This window comes from Cladophialophora yegresii (assembly GCF_000585515.1).
Source record: "Cladophialophora yegresii CBS 114405 chromosome Unknown aczIN-supercont1.5, whole genome shotgun sequence".
NCBI lineage: Eukaryota > Fungi > Ascomycota > Eurotiomycetes > Chaetothyriales > Herpotrichiellaceae > Cladophialophora > Cladophialophora yegresii.
The window spans coordinates 3,050,099-3,069,961 of record NW_006913049.1 but is presented as its reverse complement, the minus strand read 5'-3'; the positions used below and the strand labels follow the sequence as shown (position 1 = coordinate 3,069,961).

The 19,863-nt window shown below is 53.6% G+C and overlaps 7 protein-coding genes across 7 annotated transcripts; 4 read left to right on the top strand and 3 right to left on the bottom strand.

Annotated features, from left to right (window-relative positions):
- Positions 1-1,465: 1,465 nt before the first annotated feature.
- A1O7_07835 (DNA-directed RNA polymerase I subunit RPA1) lies at positions 1,466-6,774 on the bottom strand (the record flags this gene model as incomplete). The annotated part of the gene is made up of 2 exons (XM_007761831.1): positions 1,466-6,536; positions 6,584-6,774. The coding sequence occupies 2 exons, from the start codon at positions 6,772-6,774 to the stop codon at positions 1,466-1,468; spliced, it is 5,262 nt and encodes a 1,753-aa protein (XP_007760021.1).
- A 695-nt stretch (positions 6,775-7,469) lies between these two features.
- Positions 7,470-8,001, top strand: A1O7_07834 (uncharacterized protein; the record flags this gene model as incomplete). Its single annotated transcript, XM_007761830.1, has 2 exons — positions 7,470-7,619; positions 7,678-8,001. 2 exons carry the CDS (start codon positions 7,470-7,472, stop codon positions 7,999-8,001), a joined length of 474 nt encoding a protein of 157 aa, XP_007760020.1.
- Positions 8,002-8,610: 609 nt separating this feature from the next.
- A1O7_07833 (uncharacterized protein) lies at positions 8,611-9,057 on the top strand (the record flags this gene model as incomplete). The annotated part of the gene is made up of 1 exon (XM_007761829.1): positions 8,611-9,057. One exon carries the CDS (start codon positions 8,611-8,613, stop codon positions 9,055-9,057), a length of 447 nt encoding a protein of 148 aa, XP_007760019.1.
- Positions 9,058-9,999: 942 nt separating this feature from the next.
- A1O7_07832 (uncharacterized protein) lies at positions 10,000-11,728 on the top strand (the record flags this gene model as incomplete). Its single annotated transcript, XM_007761828.1, has 2 exons — positions 10,000-11,410; positions 11,463-11,728. The coding sequence occupies 2 exons, from the start codon at positions 10,000-10,002 to the stop codon at positions 11,726-11,728; spliced, it is 1,677 nt and encodes a 558-aa protein (XP_007760018.1).
- Positions 11,729-12,114: 386 nt separating this feature from the next.
- Positions 12,115-13,869, top strand: A1O7_07831 (uncharacterized protein; the record flags this gene model as incomplete). The annotated part of the gene is made up of 1 exon (XM_007761827.1): positions 12,115-13,869. The coding sequence occupies one exon, from the start codon at positions 12,115-12,117 to the stop codon at positions 13,867-13,869; it is 1,755 nt and encodes a 584-aa protein (XP_007760017.1).
- A 1,343-nt stretch (positions 13,870-15,212) lies between these two features.
- On the bottom strand, positions 15,213-17,774 carry A1O7_07830 (uncharacterized protein; the record flags this gene model as incomplete). Its single annotated transcript, XM_007761826.1, has 1 exon — positions 15,213-17,774. The coding sequence occupies one exon, from the start codon at positions 17,772-17,774 to the stop codon at positions 15,213-15,215; it is 2,562 nt and encodes an 853-aa protein (XP_007760016.1).
- Positions 17,775-18,236: 462 nt separating this feature from the next.
- On the bottom strand, positions 18,237-19,863 carry A1O7_07829 (uncharacterized protein; the record flags this gene model as incomplete). The annotated part of the gene is made up of 2 exons (XM_007761825.1): positions 18,237-19,360; positions 19,410-19,863. The coding sequence occupies 2 exons, from the start codon at positions 19,861-19,863 to the stop codon at positions 18,237-18,239; spliced, it is 1,578 nt and encodes a 525-aa protein (XP_007760015.1).

Sequence of the window (19,863 nt, the reverse complement as noted above, 5' to 3'; positions counted from 1 at the left end):
GCCTGGCTAGAGAGGACTGGATGCTTCCGCCTCAGGGAGTTTGAGTGGCATGGGGAGCAGCGGCTGGCGGCGATGGGCCGGGGTTTAAGTTTCTGCCCCTGACGAGTGTCCCGTGCCAACGGTCAAAGCGTCGTATGGATGCAGATCCAATGCGAGGAAAGATCTATCTTTGTTAGGACGCCAAACCATAACTCACGGTCACCGTCGTAGGCCGAATGTGTTGTCGCGTCAGTTTATGTACATGCTGTTCTGTTCAAGGAGGAACGTCCCTATCTAAAACCTTGCCTCAAGACTGCCCGAGTATGGGTCAAGTTTGGTCGAGCATTCTGAAGCAGAACTGAGTCAGTCCATGCACGACGGGACAAACATACCAGTACATAAGTGGGAAGATCGCCGATGCGGCATCTCGCCCCGCTGATCAGCGACTTCAATGCTACGAGTTATCAGGGCCTCGAAATTCGCAACATGTCTCGCGCCACTAAAATGGGAGATTCCCTTGAGCCGAGTCGTTGCGACACCGACCACATGGCAGCTGTTCGGTAAAAGAGTCGTTCGGCACGAGTCCCCGCAAAAAGCACGGAAACCCAGCCTGGCAGCTAGCAGTGGTCTGTGCTGTCGAAGTGGAGCGGCATTATTCCCTTGTTTCTTCAGCAACCCGGCCCAGCGATCACTGCGCCGGTGGAGGTTCCTTTTCTGGCTGTCGCTGTTCGTATCTGCACATTGCCTGCATCCCCTAGCTTCCTTTCACCACTACAGGCGACGGAGTCACACTATCTCTAGCGGAAGGATCGGCAGCCAAGCCAGCTGCGGTGGGCTCTTCCGAGGGGACGAGGTAAGAGGGAGGACGCGCACGACGCGGTACGTGAGTACTTCGTAAGCACCCAGGGTATGGCCCGAGGCTTGTAGATTGGTAAGGAAAGCGAGCCTCGCTCAGTCAGAGAGGGGCTCTTTTCAGTCGCGATCAAATAAGCGAAGCGGAGTCGTGATCAAAGAAGCGAAGTGACGAGATGAACAGGAGCTTGAATTTTGTGGAGGTGGGACTTTTCCATATTTCCAGTTGCAACACAGGCGAAATGGGTGGGTCTAATGGGTGAAGCTAGTCTTCGTGGCGGATTGGCTCGAGCCAATTAGGCGAGCTGGAAACGCTCGCCGGGCCGTTGGCTTCATTTCATTCGCGCTAGCGGCACAATGCGCTTTAGCACAGTACCTCGTAATGTGCACTGGTAGAGTGCAGTTCTTGCGTAGCTCGCACGGACAGAAGGCAATACGGAGTCGGTGCCTGTTCGACACTGACCTGTCCAGGGATTCACAGCCAATTCATCAGGGGTTGAGACTATTAAGAAAGCCACAGGCCTCGTCCGAGGCTCTCGCCGTTTCATACCACATCGACGGAAAAGGGCAATGGCGACTTACCTCGTCGCCCGTCATCCTCGGCGTTGAAACACCTTTACTCTTAGTATTCCTGTTAATGCACCGGCATAACCACATCAAATGCTCCAGTGCCAATGTTCCCTCTCCTGCCCGCTACAAGCCTGGCACTCGGCCCAAGTAATGGATCTCGCTCACCAAACAGCACGGCGTCCTTGAGAAAGCCCATGACCGTCTCGAAGCTCATCTTCGCCAATACACTTCCACCCTCTTTGACTAGACCATGACGACTGAATGGCTGATACCGGCCGGAGTGAGTCATTGCATCCGCAATGAGGTTCAGATGGCGCGTGTCGACGCTGATTCCGTGACCTTTGAAGACCGAGTCGATTTCCTTGATGATGGTACCGCGGGCCGCCTCGACACCGTAGTATTTGAGCATGTCGTGTACGGAGTTTGTGTAGACTGTGTGAGGGTAAATCTGGTCTTGATAGTCACGCACAGCAAGGAGATTCACTCCTTCAGTCGTGATGACGGGTTCTTTGACTAGTTCGTCGAGACCAGTCTCCGGGTTGACTTGCTTGAGTGGCCTGCCGTCAGGACCGTGGACTTCTTCCATGAACTGTGTGCATACACCGAGATTGGGAATAGATTGGATGACCGCTGTGTGGGCGCATTTCTCCAGCAGCGGGAGAAGCAGCAGCTTTGGTGTCCTGGAGCTGTAACTGAGGATAATCCGGCAGGATTTGCCTCCACCTTTGGCGAAAATGAAACGCTTGAGATGGGACAGCTTTTCCTTTAGTTGATTCATTCGGGCTTCGTCTTCCGTGTCGACTGCATCGTCTGCTTGATCGTCGGGGTCGAGCTCCCGCAGGTTCTGGGCAGACTTAGCACTCTTTGTTCTCTTGGTGACATGCACCTCGCCGCTTCGATCGCCACCGGCACTGTCGTCAACGTCCATTTCCTCGTCACTGGACTCGCTCGCGAGACCCTCTTCTTCCTCATCAGGCTCATCAAAGGTATTTTCTCTTCGGCGCCTAGCTGCCATGTCCTTGGCATCATCTGGGTCGGCATCTTCATCGATGTCATCCTCGCCACCTTCATTCTCAGTGGCTCTTGGGCGTCTCGCTCTGGCTTCTTCAATGACACCCACAGATGCACCCACATCAGGCATGGCTGCTGTGATCTCCGAGCGTTCCGCCTCTTTTGCCTTCTTCTTGAATTCGATCTTGATTAACTTCTCTAACAGCGGAAGGAACATCCTCTCAAAGCATTGGCGAACATCATCCCGCTTGATCGCGTACTCCTCTTCGTATTCCTCGGGGTCATACAGATCTATCAAGATGTCGTAGATCTTTTCGTGTTCAAAACCCGTACCGCCACCAGTTCGCTCAGAGACGGCCATGTCGCTGATGACATGAGATAGCGGCAATCTGCTGATACTCTTGGCAAAGCGTTCTCCCTGAGCGCCGCTTAGTTCCTTGATGGGCTTCAGCGTCATGGTCGGAGTCATGATCTTTGGGCTCGCTGTCATGATGATCTCGCGAAGGCGAGGAATACCTAGAGTCACGTTCTTTGCTGAATGGCCGGCCAAATGGAAGGTGTTTAGTGTCATCTGTGTAGAAGGCTCTCCGACTGACTGCGCCGCGACCACTCCAACGGCCTCCCCAGCTTCGACAATCGACCTCATGTACTTGAGGTCCATGAGGGTTTGAAAAGTCTTCTTGGTGACAATGCCATTGGGGTTGGTCTTCTTGTCTTTGATCAGTTTGCGGGGGTTCTCCTTCACGTATGCACTCAATTCCGTTGCAAAGGACTCCGAAGTACTTCCAAAATGGCTGCCCGGGCTGTACAAAGCTGTTAACGGGTCTCTGGGTTTGCTTCTTTTTACAGATTTCAGAATATCCTTTTGCTCCTGCGCCAGGTCTAGGTCTGGGTTTCGAAGCCGGGGAAACGACTCCTCCGCGTTGATGAGGGACGCCACGGAGCTGTGATTCTCTGCAAGGAATGTGAACTCCTTCAAGCTTTTCTGCTTGGGAACCTCAAGGCCATCTTCTCCATACAGGAATTGAATTATGCTGCCGTTTGAACTCTCTCGAACGGATGTGTCGTACTCAGTTCGAAGCCCCTCGAGACCTTTGACGATGCAGCGTTGTAGGTAACCTGACTTGGATGTCTTTACAGCAGTATCAATTAGACCTTCCCTGCCAGACATGGCGTGAAAGAAGTACTCTTGGGGTTTGATGCCAGTCAAAAATCGGCCGGAGACATAACCACCAGCGACTGGATCTGTTTCAAAAGCTCGAAAAGACGGCAGTGTCTTGCCGCTGACCATGACAGGAACTCTTCGACCTTCCAGGACCTGTTGACCCAAGTTGCAGGAGATCAGGTTTGCATTGACGCTCGAACCCTTGGCTCCAGAAATGGTCATGGCTTGCATCTGATTCCACGGGAATGGTTTGCGTAGACCAGCTGGCAGGCAAGCTTTGGTGACGGCGTCGGTAATGGTCTTTACTTTCGCTTTGTACAGCTGGTCGAGCCCATTGAGCTGGTCGTCATTGCGGAGCACATTTTCGAGTCGGCTTAATAGCTCGGGGTTTTCTTCGTCGACTTCGCCATTCTTCAGGGTCACATACTCGGTCGAGACTTCGAGACCGATGCGCTTGGCTTTGCTGAGTTCCAGACGCCGTTCGTTATCGCCTTGAAGTGTCAGGTACAGATCATCCATTCCACAGGTCCAGGCGCGCTCGTTAAGGTACCTCGTGAGTAGTCGGCCCAATATACTCAACAGTCTGCCTGCAATGATATGACCATAAAGCTCATGCGTGGAATGAACAAGGCCACCAGCGCTGGGGCCGAGTTGAGACTTATCGAGAATGCCAGAAAGATGCTCGCCATCTTTGAAGATGACCACCTGCTCCGTATCCCGGAAGACTATCCTGTCCCTAGTTACAGTCCACTGGTTTGCATCGTCCGAGGTCTTCTCGCCCCATGAATCTGAAGATGTTGATGATTTGCTGGTAAGATTGAGACCTCGAAATCTTTCTGGGACAATGTTCTTCAATACCGTCGTGACCACTTGCTTACCACTCCAGAGCATTTTCGGCTTCAAGATTGCCGGTGGGATCATCTGAATCTTTTCGAATATAGTGTGGTTGTCCTCTGGCCTGATACAGTTGTAGAGTAGTTGCTGATACTGGTCTTGGTCAAAGAACACGTCTCGACTGGTGAACTGAACACCCATAGAGATATGGTCCTGGATTAAACCACGTAAAGGCTTGCCAGCTGTAGCTGATAGATACTGATGATCTGTATCTGCGATCTGGAGAGCTTCCGTCCGTGCGAGCTCGTTTTGTGGGAAGTGCATGTTCATCTCGTCACCGTCAAAGTCGGCGTTGTACGTGTTGCAGTTCGCATAGTGCATGCGAATTGTTTTCTGGTTGTGCAAAACGCGTGCACGGTGACCCATCATCGAGGGCTTGTGTAGGGTGGGTTGCCGATTCATGACAACCACATCACCGGTTTGAAGATGCCGGTAGACCTTTTTGCCGTTTTCGCCCTTGGCGCCGGGAGCTGTCGAGGTCATCAACTGCTTTGCTAGGGCCTTTCTTTGCTCGAGGGTCTTGCGCTTCAGACTCAGAACCATGCCGTTCTCATTTTCGATGGCTGCCGCTCCAGGGTACTTCTCCACGCCGTTGATTACTGCCTTACTCATTTGCTCGAAATTGTGGCTGGTGACGGGTTCGGGATAAGTGAGCTTCCTTGCAAAGACCAGTGGCACGCCAATCTCATTGGTTTCGATGTTGGGATCAGGCGAGATCACACTGCGAGCAGCGAAATTGACACGCTTTCCCATCATATGCATGCGAAAAAGACCTTCTTTCTTCTCCAGGACCTGCTTCACGCCCTGGTCGGTTGGCCTGCCGGAGGGCGGTGCTGGAGAATCGATGAGTGCGTTCACTGTTTCTTGTAGAACAATTGCCGCTTGGAGGCTTTCATTCAAGGTCCTCGGTCTAGCATTGGGGTCGATCTTGGCTCGTCTTGACTCGCGTGAAATCCGTCGGACATCGTTGGCGGCTTTGATAATTTTGTTCAGGACTGCGTTCAATTGATTCTCGAGCATTTGATTTGGTCCTTGTCTCGCCAACGGACGATATCGATTCGGTGGTACAAGGACTGCGGTGATGAAGAACATATCCGGAGACACCCGAGCAGGCTTTCGACCAGGCTGAGCCCCATACAGCAAGCCGAGAACAGTCTGCTCACGGTCAAAGAGTAAACTGAGCGCCGCGTGTACTTCGGTGGTCGTCATATATGTCTGCATGTCGTCTTCTTGGTCTTCGAGTGCGAAAGTCTTCGACTGGGCTGCTGTCTCCAACGCATTACGCAAGGCAATCTCGTCCTCGGCACCGTGAACGTCGGTGTCTTCTGCTTGCGCGGAATCCTGCATCTTCACATCATCATTATGCACTCCGTTCGCACCATTTGGCATTGATGGCTTTTTAACTTCCTCTCTTTGCCGCTGCTCGGCTTTGAGGAACAGGAGAGGGTTGGGAGCTTTCCGTCCCACGACTGACATGGCCTCTTTTTGTTTTTTCGCGAGTGGCATCCGAAAAATCTTCACGCTTCTGTCCTTTCTGTATGTGGTGTTGGCACCACCGCACCTCGCGCACTTCTTCCAATTCGGCACCTCCTTCATGAACGCTGTGATGACCTCCTTACGGGCGGCGATAGCAATAGGATTTCGAATGAGGGCTTGCGGGTCAACCAACCCTTTTCGCGTAGCTCTTCTTATAGCCTTAGCCGTCACCTCCGTCCTTCGTTCAATGAAATCGTGGATCTCTTCTAGTGGCTCGTGTTCTAGTATTTGTTCCACAATATCGTCCGGGTGGTCAGTTTTCTTCGGCGTCTTCGGCAACCCACCGCGAAGACGGAGGTCCCGGACTTTGTGGTACTCATCGACGAGGCCAAGCTCCAACAGCTGTAGGAAACATATAGTTTGGTTGATGAAATTTTCGGAGGCTTTGAAGTGGTGGCAGTAGGCGCACTTTGCACGTAGGAGACGCAAGGTAGACTCGATGTATTGTTGGTGGTAACAAGTGACAGGCAGCTCAATATGACCGCAATGGCCGGTGCAATGAATCGCATTCATGCGACATGTCGAGCAACTATAGGTGTCAGCCTCGGTTCAGCACCAAGAATACAAGTGTCTCACTTTGCATCCAATGCTTGGATTGCGCCCAATGCCGGATCATGAAGGCCTCCTGGTATCGGACCAAACATAGAATCTAATGCTGGGGTGACATGAATGCGCTTGACTGAGATCTTGCGGACCTCGTGTGACTGAAGCCGAGAAAAGGCGAGGCCGCCGGTGGCCGACGGAATTGGTTTGACATATCCTGCCATTGCGCATCAATGCCATGACCCAGTGACAGGAGCGGAAACGACCGACGATGATGTCGAGGAGGAAGAGTTGCAACGGTCTTGGACCTGTCGAACAATTACTGCTGCGGGGACTACAGCAACTTTTTTTGCGACAAAATTTTGGACCGAGTCAGGTGCAGAGCTGTTAGAGCTGCCTCCGAGTCAGTCGATTCCTGGTTGGCGGAACACGGCCAGGCTCAATCCACGTGATCTGCTCCGTGCTTAGCGGCCGCTTTGGTCAAGCAAGTGGCACACCCGCCACATTGTCCTACGGCGAGCTTTATTACCGCGGTGTACGTGGCCGAGAGCTGTCCCTTTTCCCTTTCACCATCCTTTGGCTTAAATTTCCTGGACGTGATCTTCCACTGCAGGTTCGTCAAGAACCGAGGAGCTCTTCTCACCACCTACATGCACCCCGCCCCTTGGTCCTCGCTGTTCCACATTGGGCGAGATGCCTTTCCATGGACTGGTCATCTTGGCCAGGTGGTATATCTACGTAGTACGGAGTACAATAATGCGAATACGCAGAGCTTATCCGAAGCGGCTTTCCTGTTTCAGGAATTCTTGCTGCCTGGACCACATTATATTCATCAGTCCCAACGGCTCTACAATGCCCATCGAGTTTCATGAGACTACGCTGATATGAACCCTCCAGAGATATCTGTAGAAAGACTAACATGATCAGCATTAATTTCTACTGGAAGGATGCCCCAACAAGTCGCATCGTCCACCTGATCCAAGTCTCCTTGCAGTTCCTCGCAGCTATCATTGTCATTGGCATCAATGCCTCAGATATCGCAAATGGTCCCACAAATACCGGCATCTCAGTAAGTGCCTCGAAGTTGAACGCGACCCTTGGCTATGCCTGAACTGGTATGTGAACAGGTTTTTGCCATTGTTATCGCCACATTATCAACAGTGACAGCCGTCCTGTCTGCGCTGGACATTTTCTACCCGATTCCAAGTCGTCTGTGGCTGCTCTGGAATTTGTTCTGGCAATGGGTTTTGGCGTTCGCTTGGGTTGGGGTGGTTGCCGCCTTTGGGAGGCGATATTTTCAGAATCACACTACCCGCTTCCACGTTGCTGCTGGGTTCAATGTTGCGAACCTGGTCCTTTGGCTGCTGGGGTCTGTGTACGGTACCATGTTGATGTGTTTCAGGAGGAAACTGGGTGGCAAGATGCCTCCAGACGACGTTGAGCTGAGATGAATACTCTAAGCTGGCGATTTGCGGATCACTGTATCCGATTTTGGTGTACTGGCTGGCCTATATCACGGCGAACTCGCCGTCCTCCATCACGATACCTTCTCCCGCGGGTCGCTGTCACTGCAAGGTCCGTCGTGGTAGGACGCTGACACCTATGGCTTTGGGCAGATCGAATGACTAGGTACAGGGCGTCGCCGATCAAACTGAACACGTCAAGGCTGCAAACGAACTTTCTGAGGATCGCACGATATTTCGAGAAACCATAGGAAGCGACAATCCTGAATCGGAGAAGCACACCCGGCGGCTTGTAGACAAGGCCATGGTGAATCGTCATTACTGGACCAAAAACAACTGCATTCACTCTCGCGGCCATTAAGTATCATTTGCTCGCAGATCGAGAGCTCCTGGACAGGCTGAAAGTTGAGTTGGAAGCTGGCGTCCTGGCCCAAGCCAGCTACTACCGGTCGCTTCGAGGCTCGACGGCCTTCCGTTTCTGATCGCCGTCATCCTCGAGCCGCCCACCGGCAAGATCGTCCTTGTCCGGACCAAAAGCTGGTCTACGAGTCTGCAGACGGACAACACTACGTAATCGTCAGAAGTACTGTTGTGGGGATGACAGCGCCGATCATCAACCGCCACTGGGAACTCTACGAGCGTCCGAATGAGTTCTTCGCTGATCGATACGTCAAGAACCCCGAGCTGAAGAAGTATAATATGTCGTGCTCGAAAGGTGGGAGACAATGCATCGGGATCAGCCTGGCTTACCAGGAACACCAGACGTTCACGGTCAGAAACCTCCGGCGTCACAGTCTCTGTGATCCAGGCAAGGGTGTGCAGGATGGACCGAAGCTGGAGTCATTCGAGACCAGACGAGAGGACTTTTCCATGGGTGCAAACTATGCCTCGCCAGCACCATTTGAGGGCAGTCATAGCCTGCATGGACCTAGATACGTATCCGTGCTTGGAATCAGGTGGTCCGTTCCCGACGAGCTGGCCGAAATCGGTAGTCCACGTAGGCATACGGAGCACTTGCCGTGGAAGTTGGCTCACATCGATTGATGAGCTGCGTTGTCGCGCCACTTGCCACGATGACGAAACGTGTACGGAGTATTCCAGGTGTTATTGATAGGAATATACTCCCTACAGTTCCAAAATCTCGAAAGCAGGCGCGTGGAGAGCCACCACTTTCCTGTGCTCGCAGAACAGACTGTAAGAAAGGTGCCCCGGGAAGTTCCTATGGTCTGAAGCCACGCAAAAGAGTGAACGCGCGGCGAGAAGTCGTAAACGTTGCCGATCATCTCTATCCCCTGCAGACGGAGATGCAATCATTCTGCGCCTATCCCCTATCCTGACAGAAAGGCTTGTGAGGCTTGTCCTGAGGGTGGTGGAGTATGTGGCTTTGCTCAAGCTTCAATATTCCGCGTCCGGACGCAGATCCTGTGCTTTAAACCTTCACCCCCGATCATCTCCACTCCAGCTCAGATGTCATCTAGCCCAAGTCGATAGACGAGACAACCATGAACTGGCTATCCCCGGATCAGTGGAGTATGTGGCTCTGGTCAAGCTTCATCAAGCTTCAATGTCTCATTTTCGAACGCAGGTACAGAGTTGTTTCAACCTTTATGCTCATCTTCTTAGTTCCGTTTCACGTGTTACAGAGTCCAAGTTGACATTGTTGACAGTTCAATAGTTCGCCGGCCAGCTAATCAGCTAACAGTCCGTCATGTCCTGAAGCCTACAGCAGCACGAGTTGGCTTGGGCCCCTGATATCCCCTTTCGCACACACCACCGACAACCGGGTGGTTGGCATCGAACGCCACTACAGCAATGGGCTACCCAAAGTGGCGCTTAACTTACCACAGGGTTTATAGCCCTGGTGATCGCCCTTCAGAGCCAAGAGACAGTTGAACCTCGAGCTGCTCGCGGACCTCCCTTCGCAGCCAAGAGACAGTTGGATCTCGAATTGCGTCCGGGTCTGCCCCGGACCCTGCTGGCAGCATCATGTACTTCGCACCAATTCTCCTCATTCTGGTGGGACTTTTGTGCTATAAGGTCGCCTCAGTCTTGATCCGGAGACAACGAAATGCACGGAAAGCGTCGCGTCTTGGATGCATACCACCTCCTACCGCCCCGCGAAAGGGCTTTCTTGGAATCGGCACTCTCAGGGAAAGCATCCGAGCAACGCGAGAGGACAGAGGACCAGTCTGGATGCATGAAAATCTCAACGCCATCGGCAAGACAGTCCACACGGTCAGGGCGGCGATCTTCGACTACGAATTGATCATCACAAGAGATGCGCAGAACGTCAAGGCTATGTTCGCCACGCAGTCGCAGGACTTTGACATTGGGCTACACCGTGAAAAATGCTTCAAGTCTCTGCTGGGTCCTGGGGTGATGACGAACCGACAAGAGAAATGGAAGCATTCAAGACGACTGATTCAATCACAATTCGCCAGAGATAATGTCGCGGACCTCGACCTTTTCCAGAGACACCTGAACGCCCTCTTGCGAAGGATGCCAGTATCCGAAGATGGCTGGACCGCGAAGGTCGACTTGTCTCCCTTATTCTACAGTTTCACCTTGGATACCTCGACAGAATTCTTGTTTGGCCAGTCGGTGCATACCCTGAGCCCTGAAGACCGCGCGGGTCCGCTATCATGGGACTACAACGCGCCTGACCTTAGTACTTTCGGATACCACCTGGACGAGGCCAAACACATCATCGACAGGAGAGGGGCTTTGGCCAAATACGGCTGGCTTCTCCGGGACAACACCTTTCCCGACCACTGCAAAGCTGTGCAAGACTGCGTCGATTACTTTATTCAGAAGAGGCTCGATGGTACCTGGGACGGGCGCAAAGTGGACGAAAAGACGAGGGGACGGGACAAATTCATCCTTCTTGACGAACTTATAGGCAAAACCAAAGATCATTACGAATTACGATGCGAGCTGCTGAACGTGCTCCATGCAGCAAGAGATACCACGGCATCGCTGTTGGGCTGGTCCTTCTACTTTCTAGCGCGCCATGCCGACATTTTCGCAATACTGCGTAAAGAAGTGCTGGATACCCTATCGGCCGACCCGAGTGCCCAAATCACCTTCGCTCAGCTTTGGTCTTGCAAGTACATGCAGTGGTTTCTGAATGAGATTATTCGCACCGTTGGCGTCGTCCCAATGAACGAGCGCGTGGCTGTCCGAGATACCACGCTGCCTTGCGGAGGTGGGCCCGATGGACGAAGCCCCGTGTTTGTGCCGAAAGGGACTCAGGTGCTTGTTCCGACCTACTCAATGCAGCACCGTGAAGATATCTGGGGAGAGAGCGTTGAAGAGTTCAACCCGGAAAGGTGGCAAGATCGCAAATTCGGGTGGGACTTCATTCCTTTTGGCGGAGGGGCTCGCCAATGCCTTGGACGTAAGTGCTTTATAGGTTCGCTTTGAATGTGCCATCGCTGACTGTAACACAGAACAATTTGCGCGGACAGAAGCAATGTTCGCGATCTCGAGAATGCTGCAACTCTTCGACAAGATCGAGAATATGGAAGGCCCAGGGCCTATCAAAATGCATCAGACGATTGAAAACAGGAGTGGAACAGGGGTGCAGGTTCGTCTACACTTGGCTTCCTCCTCCTTCAAGAGTCATTGCCAAGAGCGGAAAACCGAGTGTGAACTGAGCTTGAGTGAGCCGTATGACCTTGGTTTGGGTGCTGAAAGAGGAGAGAAACTGGTATGAAAGTTGGTGAAGCGGCCACCATCACAATTGTGTTGATAGGGACTGGAGTGTCGTCTTTGAGCGTTGTTTTCTTTTGCTCAGTAGGCTCCTGCAATCTTCTCCCTTGTTTGGCAATACCCCATCGCCGAGTGAATAATATTACTTCTAGCCTTCGCCCTTAGAATAGTTCCTACTACAGCAACGTGGAGTCACCCTCATGTTAAAATCGGGTGAGCATCAAGCAAGGCTTCTAGGTCTTGGCATTGATGTTTTTCTCCACATCGCCGACAGAACGAAGGTACTCTAATCTTTCCACCACCTGCTGTAACTGTAACGAGGCCGACAGAGGCTGCTCCAGCTCGCGGGTCCTGCTTACAGTGAGTCTATCCTCTCCACAATCAGTCGATATGGCAGACAAGGCGAGCAATGTGCTGAAAAGGCTTCACCCGGAAGACGATGATCTCGACAGCCAGAAACGCGCCAGGTCCAACAATGGCTCCCCTCGTCCCACCACTCCGTCGGCCTCGGCGGCCCCGCCTGGAGCGAAACCAGACATGAGCGCAGCGATCGCGGCGGCCAGGGCGAGGGCCGCGGAAATCAAGGCCAAGATGGCAGCGAACAAGGTGGGAGCAGTGAGCTCGCCTGCGCAAACAGCGACTGCCGCGCCGACTGCCACGTCAAGTGCTCTTGATCGCATTGCACAGCTGAAGGCTCGCGTGGCTGCTGCAACGGGTCAATCAGCGTCGCGGGCCAATGCGCCGTCCTACACTCCACCCATCTACGCCGAGGACGCATCCAAAGCACGAGGAGGGTTAAACATTGGTCTACACCCGTCTCTGCTGGCGGATGCGCAGCAGGATGTGCAGAGGAGCCACGGTCGCACACCTCAAGCCAAGTTTGCGCCGGCAGCTGGCAACCGGAGGACAGAATCGCCTGCGCCGTCAAAGGCACAGCTTGACATCTCGGCACCATCGCTAGACGAGCTCAGAGACAACCCTTACTTCGATGAAAGCCTCGGGGCTCGAAATGCGCTGGCCAAGGGTCGTCAGTCGCGGCAGCTGATTTTCAACCAGAAGGGCAAGTATATCCAGCAGGCTGCGGCGCTCCGCCGTCAGGCCCAACTCGAGGCCATGAAGAAGAAGATTGCCGAACGAGCCAGGCAGGCAGGACTGGAAGAAGATCTCGACACGGAGAAGGCATTCCTCGTCCCGGCACCACCGGACCTGGAGTGGTGGGATGAAGGTCTGGTCAACGGCAAGAGCTACGACGCCATCTCCGATCCCGCAAACCTCAAGATAGACACCCCGGACAGCATCATCACGATCTACATCCAACATCCGGTGCTCATCGAGCCTCCACAGGAGAAGAACAACCCAGCCCCCAAGCCCATGTACCTGACGGCCAAGGAACAAGCCAAACTTCGCCGCCAACGGCGTAGAGCCGAACTCCAAGAACAACAAGCCAAAGTCCGACTGGGCCTCGAGCCTCCTCCGCCACCGAAGGTCAAAAAGGGCAACCTGATGCGCGTCCTGGGCGAAGAAGCCGTCAAAGACCCCACGGCCGTCGAAGCGCGGGTGAACCGCGAGATCGCCGAACGGCACCAAAAGCACGTCGAGGAGAACGAGAACCGCAAGCTCACAAAGGAGGAACGTGCAGAGAAACTGGCCAAACAACAGGCCGAGGATGCGGCCCGCGGCATTCATGTGAGGGTGTACAAGATCGACAGTCTCGCCAACGGCAAGCACAGGTACCAAGTATCCATCAACGCCGAGCAGAATGCCCTGACGGGTGTATGCATCATGCATCCCAAGCTGAACGTCGTCGTCGTCGAGGGCGGTGAGCACAGCATCCGCAACTACGACAAGTTGATGCAGAACCGCATCCGCTGGACCGAGATGGAGGCCCCGCGCGCGGTCGAGGAAGGCAATCGCGAGGTCCTGGCCAAGTGGCTCGAGGCGTATGAAGAAGGGAGCAACGAGCTGAAGGATCAGAGTCTGAACAAGTGTGAAGTGATATTCAAGGGCGAGGCCAAGCAGCGCAGCTTTCGGAAATGGCTGGGCGCGAGGGTCTGCGAGACGGATGCCCAAGCGAAGGATGTGCTGAGCCGGGCAAAGATGGAGAATTTTTGGGGATTGGCCAAGAGTTTCAAGAGGGATTTGTAATGCCTGCCGCAGGTAGAGGAGGTATCCGGGGTATGTATTGTATCTTTCTGCAGTACAGTACCACTGTAGGTACTCCGAGGGTTCGGCGGGCTCGAGTGGCTCGAACTTGGTGTCAGGCTGCGGAGTGCTGTCATATACCACAGTATCACACTATTTAGTATCCCGAAGGCCTGTTGTCTGGCGCGAGTCGAGTCGAATAGACTGCAAGCATCACCCATGTAGACCGCAACCCGTTAATCTCATCATACCGCATCCTACAGCACTTACTCCCGCACCTGGAGAAATCCTGGGATGCAAGAGTTTTGTCGTTGTCGAGGATAATGATTCGATGGTCAGTGCAGTCAGTTGTACATTTACTCCTGCCCGAGAGAGAATTCACAACCATCCCATACCTCTGTTTGCTGTCGGTCCTTTCGTCCAGCGCACGAGCATCAAGCTGGCGGAGTGGGTTCGTTCTTAAAGTATACAGAGTATGTACTACCTAGGTAGTTATACACAGTTCTGTCCAGGGTAGCCTGCTGTATAGCTGACTGACTGACTGGACAGCACTCTGGTAATGGTTACGGAGTACTCCGTACTCCGTATTCATCTTTCGAACCCGAGGAGACTAATTATCACTTCCGACTGGGGGAACGCGCACTAGGGGCCATGAAAAGAACCGGTAGTTGCCCGTCTATTTAAACGTGATCGGTGCTGCGGTGCCTGTGGATGATTCTCTCTTATCTCTTAGACGTCGGGGTTGTGGGTACTGTATATGGCAGCTCCAGCAGAACACATGCATACTGTATCTCAATCACAGTACGGAGTACCTTAGGATATCTCTCCGATGCTTGGAAGTTGGGGATACCTTGTTTGGCAGCGAAGCAGAATACAGACACATATCTCAATCACAGTACGTAGGATATCTCTCTGATTCTTGCAAGTCGCGGATACCCATCTGGGCGGCTCAAGCAGGACACATACTGGGTGCGCGCACACAAACACACACACACACACACACACACACACACACACACACACACACACACACATATATTCAATCAAAGTAGGATATCAACATATCAACATATCAACATGCACGAAGAACCCATAGGACATCATCCTTACCCCTTTGCGACCACTCCTTTTATAGACTTCGCTTCCATCCCGTGCTATGCTGTGCTGTCCGTGACTCCATTCGCCTTGCTACTGTACTGCACTTCTGAGCTCGAGGTTCTATGTACCGTAGAAGATCAACACCCTCCCCCCGATGCTTCTCGGTTAGATCTCTATTGCGGCGCAAACATCATCACTTGCCCGTTGGGAGTTGCATCGCGCGCGCTCCCATCTGTCTGGCCACTTCGCTACGTGTTGAGCTTCGTCGCTGCATCCTTGATGATCGACGCAATCATCTCGACCTGCACCTGGGCTCCGTCCCAGTTACCCACATCAATCATGTCCCTCACGCCCGGGAACGTGGCGTCGTCATACCCACTCCAAACCTGCGGCGCAAACACCACGTGTTTGAACTGCGTTCGGTTTGCGAGTCCGCCGCCGTCCCGTAAATCCAGCAGGTGGGTTTCAAACTGCGCTAGGCGGTCATTGTGGTCGATCCGAGCCGCGCCCATCGCGCTGGACTCGAAGCCGCCGGACCCGAAGACAAAGTCCCGCCACGATTGATCGAAGGTGTGGAATTGTTGGGATTGTTGGGATAGAAAGTCGGTCGCCTCGCGTAGGCGGGAGAAATCCAGGGATTGACTATCGGCTGGGCCTTTGGCGTAGGCGTCCAGGTCGTCGACGTACTTCGCCAGAGCGGAGGCGTAGGAGGTCACCTGGAACGAGAGGAGGGGTTTGTCGGCCAACTCGAGGATCAAGAGTGCCCAGATCTCGCCCATGGCTTTATGGTAGCTCCAGTCCGGGTCACCGTACCTTGCCATCCACTCGAAATTGTCGTAGCAAGAGTGATAGGGAAACTTGGCGCCCTTGAAGAACATGTCGATCGAGGATGTGCCGACAATGTCTTGAAACGCGACAAAGTCGCTGCCTGCGCCGAGGCCTGCGATTTGACGGCCCTGCTCGTCCCAGATCTCGCGGATGGATTTCCCTGTCGAAGGATCACTCACGCGATTGATGACGTGCATCAACGGGTGCTCGTATAATGGCGAGGCCGCGGCGTGGAAGTCGGCGCCTGTCACGCCGACGTCGACATTGAGGTAGGCGACCCCGTCCTCGCGTAATTGGGTCTCGCGGTTCTCGACGTACTCTGTGCTGCCGATCAGATTGTACTCCTCGCCGTCCCAACTCGCGAATTCGATCGTGCGCAGTGGTCGCCAACCAAGCCGGCGTAGCTCACCAAAGACGCGCACGATTTCGAGCATGATGGCCGTGCCACTACCTGGGTCCGCCGCCCCGGTACACCAAGCGTCACGATGGTTTCCGACAACGATTTTCTTCTCGGGCTGTTCCCAGCCTGACATTTTGCCGAGGACGTTGTAGATGGGCTGCTTGGTCTCTTCATCCTGTATGTTCTTCAGGTTGACCTTTGGGGAATCTTGGTTTCCCGTCCAGTATTCGACCTCGGGGACGCCAACCCAGTCACCTGAGAATTGCTTGCCGTGTCCCTTGAGCGCTTCTAGCAAATGCTTGGCATCATTCCAAGAGATGGGGATGGACGGGATCTTGTTGAGACCGGCACTCTCTTCAGGTTTCAACCGCCTCTTGTTGTCGGGAGTTGACGGCCACCCTGGGGTCAGCACATCTCCAACAACCCACGACATGAGACTGACAGCGCCTCTCTGGACACCGTCTTCCGGCATGAACCGCCCATCAGGGAATGTGGGCCCTTGAACGAAGCCATCTTGCGCAGGGTCGGAATAGATGATACATCCAACGGCACCGGCCAGTTCTGCCGCTTTGATCTTCAGCGCCCTGTCGCCCTGGGAACCATAGTACCGAACGAGCACGACTGCGCCTTTGACAGATATGCCTTCGTCGTCGAGTCGCTTGAAATCTTCCCTCGACCCAAAGTTGGCATAAATCAATGGCCCCGTCACGTCGCCTGACTTGGAGTGACCGTGAAACACCAGGGCCTGCTCTTGGTCCTCCTCGATCCTAGCCTCCCATTTCAGAGCCTCTGGCTCGACAATCGCGACTCTCCTGCCGTCCTTCCGGGGGTAATTCAGATAGACCTCGTACTTTTCCATCTCAACGTCCTCCAACTCGCCCGCCTTGAAAAGCTCCGCGACCCATTCGCCCAGAACATAGTTCCCTTCGGTGCCTGCGATATGTGGGAAATCCGTAATGTGCTCCAAATATTTCTGCATATGTCCATGATCGTTCATGTGATTTTGTACGAATACTCTGATGGACTCGGGGTCGTACATCTGACCCATGCCCATCCGATTCCTTCCGAAGGATAACACGTCTGAAGCTATAAGTACATAGAGCACCCCCATGATGAGGAAAACCCCGAACAGCCGTCCCAGAATGACGACGCGATTCGCGTCCAACTGTTGGTAATTTATGCTCGGCCATCGTATGTTCGAGAGGTAATTGCGGAAGGAAGGCAACGTCAGGGAGGAAAAGGAGTTTGTGAAGCTGGAGAACGACTTGGACAGGCGATAGCGTAGGAGGGATCGGTTCGAGGAGGCATCGCTCAGAGGGTCTTCAATGTCCATTTGCTGCATCTCGCGGCGGACCTCGTTCTCGCCATCTTGTTCGATGCCGTCGAGCGAGTCGAGACTCGGTCGCGCGGACTCGACGGTCGGAGGGCGATAGTTCCGCGCGGAGACGAGAAGGCCTTGCCTTTCGGCATCGTCGCTGATCTCTTCTGGGCCGAGCCGTGATTGCGACGAAGCAGGGCGGGATGAGGTGGCCTCCTCGTAGGTGGGAATGGGCAGGTGTTCGTACTGCGCTTTGTCGCCCATGATTTATTGTCGCCGAAAGGTGGTGTCCCGAAGGACGCCCCTGACTACCGCATTATCGTCGATTTATTTAAAGTAGTGTTGGCATGATGCTCGTCAAGGCCATTTCACATATGACCTTTGGACGGTAGAGACTGATGGTGCTGGAGTCGAGTCCTCGACCTTGACTGCGCCTCCCTAGGAGTCTCGGCCTTCCCAGCATACGAATCCTCCAAGACAAACTCCCCCACTTAGAACCACGTTCCACCTTGCTCCTCACCCGAGGTCTTGCGTCCGCAAGCATAAACACCCATGACTATGTCTACTTGCATAAATGTGGTCCTGTAGCGTAAGATGATATGTTTGCGAGGGTTGTGACTTCTACAACAATTTACAGAGACTACTTGGGAGCAATATGCAATGATTTCAAGATCATAGCGGGCTAAGACGGGTACAGGCAGATCTTCGTGCTACAGTACCAACAACTCATGGCGTACTATCGTATGCGCCTTCACTGTAACACACTCCTTCAACGGTCGTCCCATTGACCTGCTGGACAGCCTTGCCATCTGCGCCGAACAGGACCATCTGCCCGCCATCGTCCCGGTAGTCGTACGGCATCCAACCCACGCTTGCTGGTCCATTGGTTGGGTCCTTGACAAACGCAAGGACGTGATCCTGCATGGCAGCGCTGGTCGCGATCTCGAGCTGCGACGGCTCTCCAGCCCTGATGCCGTACGTTCCGAACATCATCGCGAGGTCTGCCGCATGATATGCCCCCATCCACCACAGCGGATTAATGTTGGAGAAGTTCCCGCCGTAGACATATCGGTAGGTGGAAATGTTCAAGTCATTCCGGTACAAGCTGGAGTTAGAGATGCCGCAGACGGTGTTGAGCGTCCCTGCCATCACTGCTTGAGGATTCGGCCCTTCCGTGAGATTGTTGAGCGGATATGGCGCCAGAGACGAGTACTCATTGGCCGTGTTGGAGAGAATTGCTGGCACTTTGGCTACTTGCCCCGCGAGGTAACGAGCCGTGTAATTGCTGAACACGACATCCTCATCCGCAATCGGTGTGAAAGCGATTGGTACCTGGTGAGGATTGGTCGTGGTTGAGTTGTCCTGGTACTGTCCAACAAAGTTCTCGATATCGCTGACCGGCACTTGCCTCATACATTGCAATTCGGCAGTCTTATTGTTCGGTAAGTCACAACCCAAATTCCTGGCAACGAACGTGAAATTGGACCCTCGGAAATCAGTGCCTGCTCGGCTCGACAGTGCTGTACCTGATTGCATGAAGAAGCCGCGAGCAATGGGATCGTCATAGTAAGCAAAGTTGTAGTAATCGGTGCTACGAGAGCCAGCTGACTGTCCCCATAGCGTGAGAGCAGTCGGATCGCCTCCGAATGCAGCAATATTTGCCTGAACCCATTCCAAGGCGGCACGCTGGTCACGAAGCCCAAGATTTTGAGTCTTCAGCCCTGCAGCGTTCGGAAAGCCCATGATATTGACTCGGTAGTTGATAGTCACGACAATGTGGCTTTGACTGCGAGATACCCACTCTGCTGGGATTTGAACGGGTATGTTGACGCCACCGGTAACCATGCCGCCTTTATTATGTGTTAGACAAACTAATCGACAGGGTCTGAGGCCACTTACCTCCTGTCATGAACATGATGACTGGAAGCTTAGAGGCCGTTGTGGCATTCGCAGGCGTCCAGATGGCCAGGTTCAGGCAATCTTCAGATGTACCGTATGCATAAAGGCCAGCACTCGTGCTTTCACCACCATCGAAAATGAGCCATTCCGGTATCTGGTCGCTCCAGACTGATTTCACCCTGCTCACAAACTGTGGGCAGGACCGTGGGTACTGAGTGGCATCATACCGCTTGCTCGAGGCTGGCAACTTCTGAGGTGGAAGCCAACGAAGCTCTTCCACCGGCGGTTGAGCGAAAGGGACATTGCGAAACTCGCGCACTGATGGATAGGTTGGGTTGAGGAGGCCAGTAAAGATCCCTGTGTTAGCTTTGACAGAAAGACTCTGACTGGAGATACATGTCGCCTCTGCAAATGACACTAGCAAAGTCGAGGCAACAAGGAGAAGCGTCTTCAT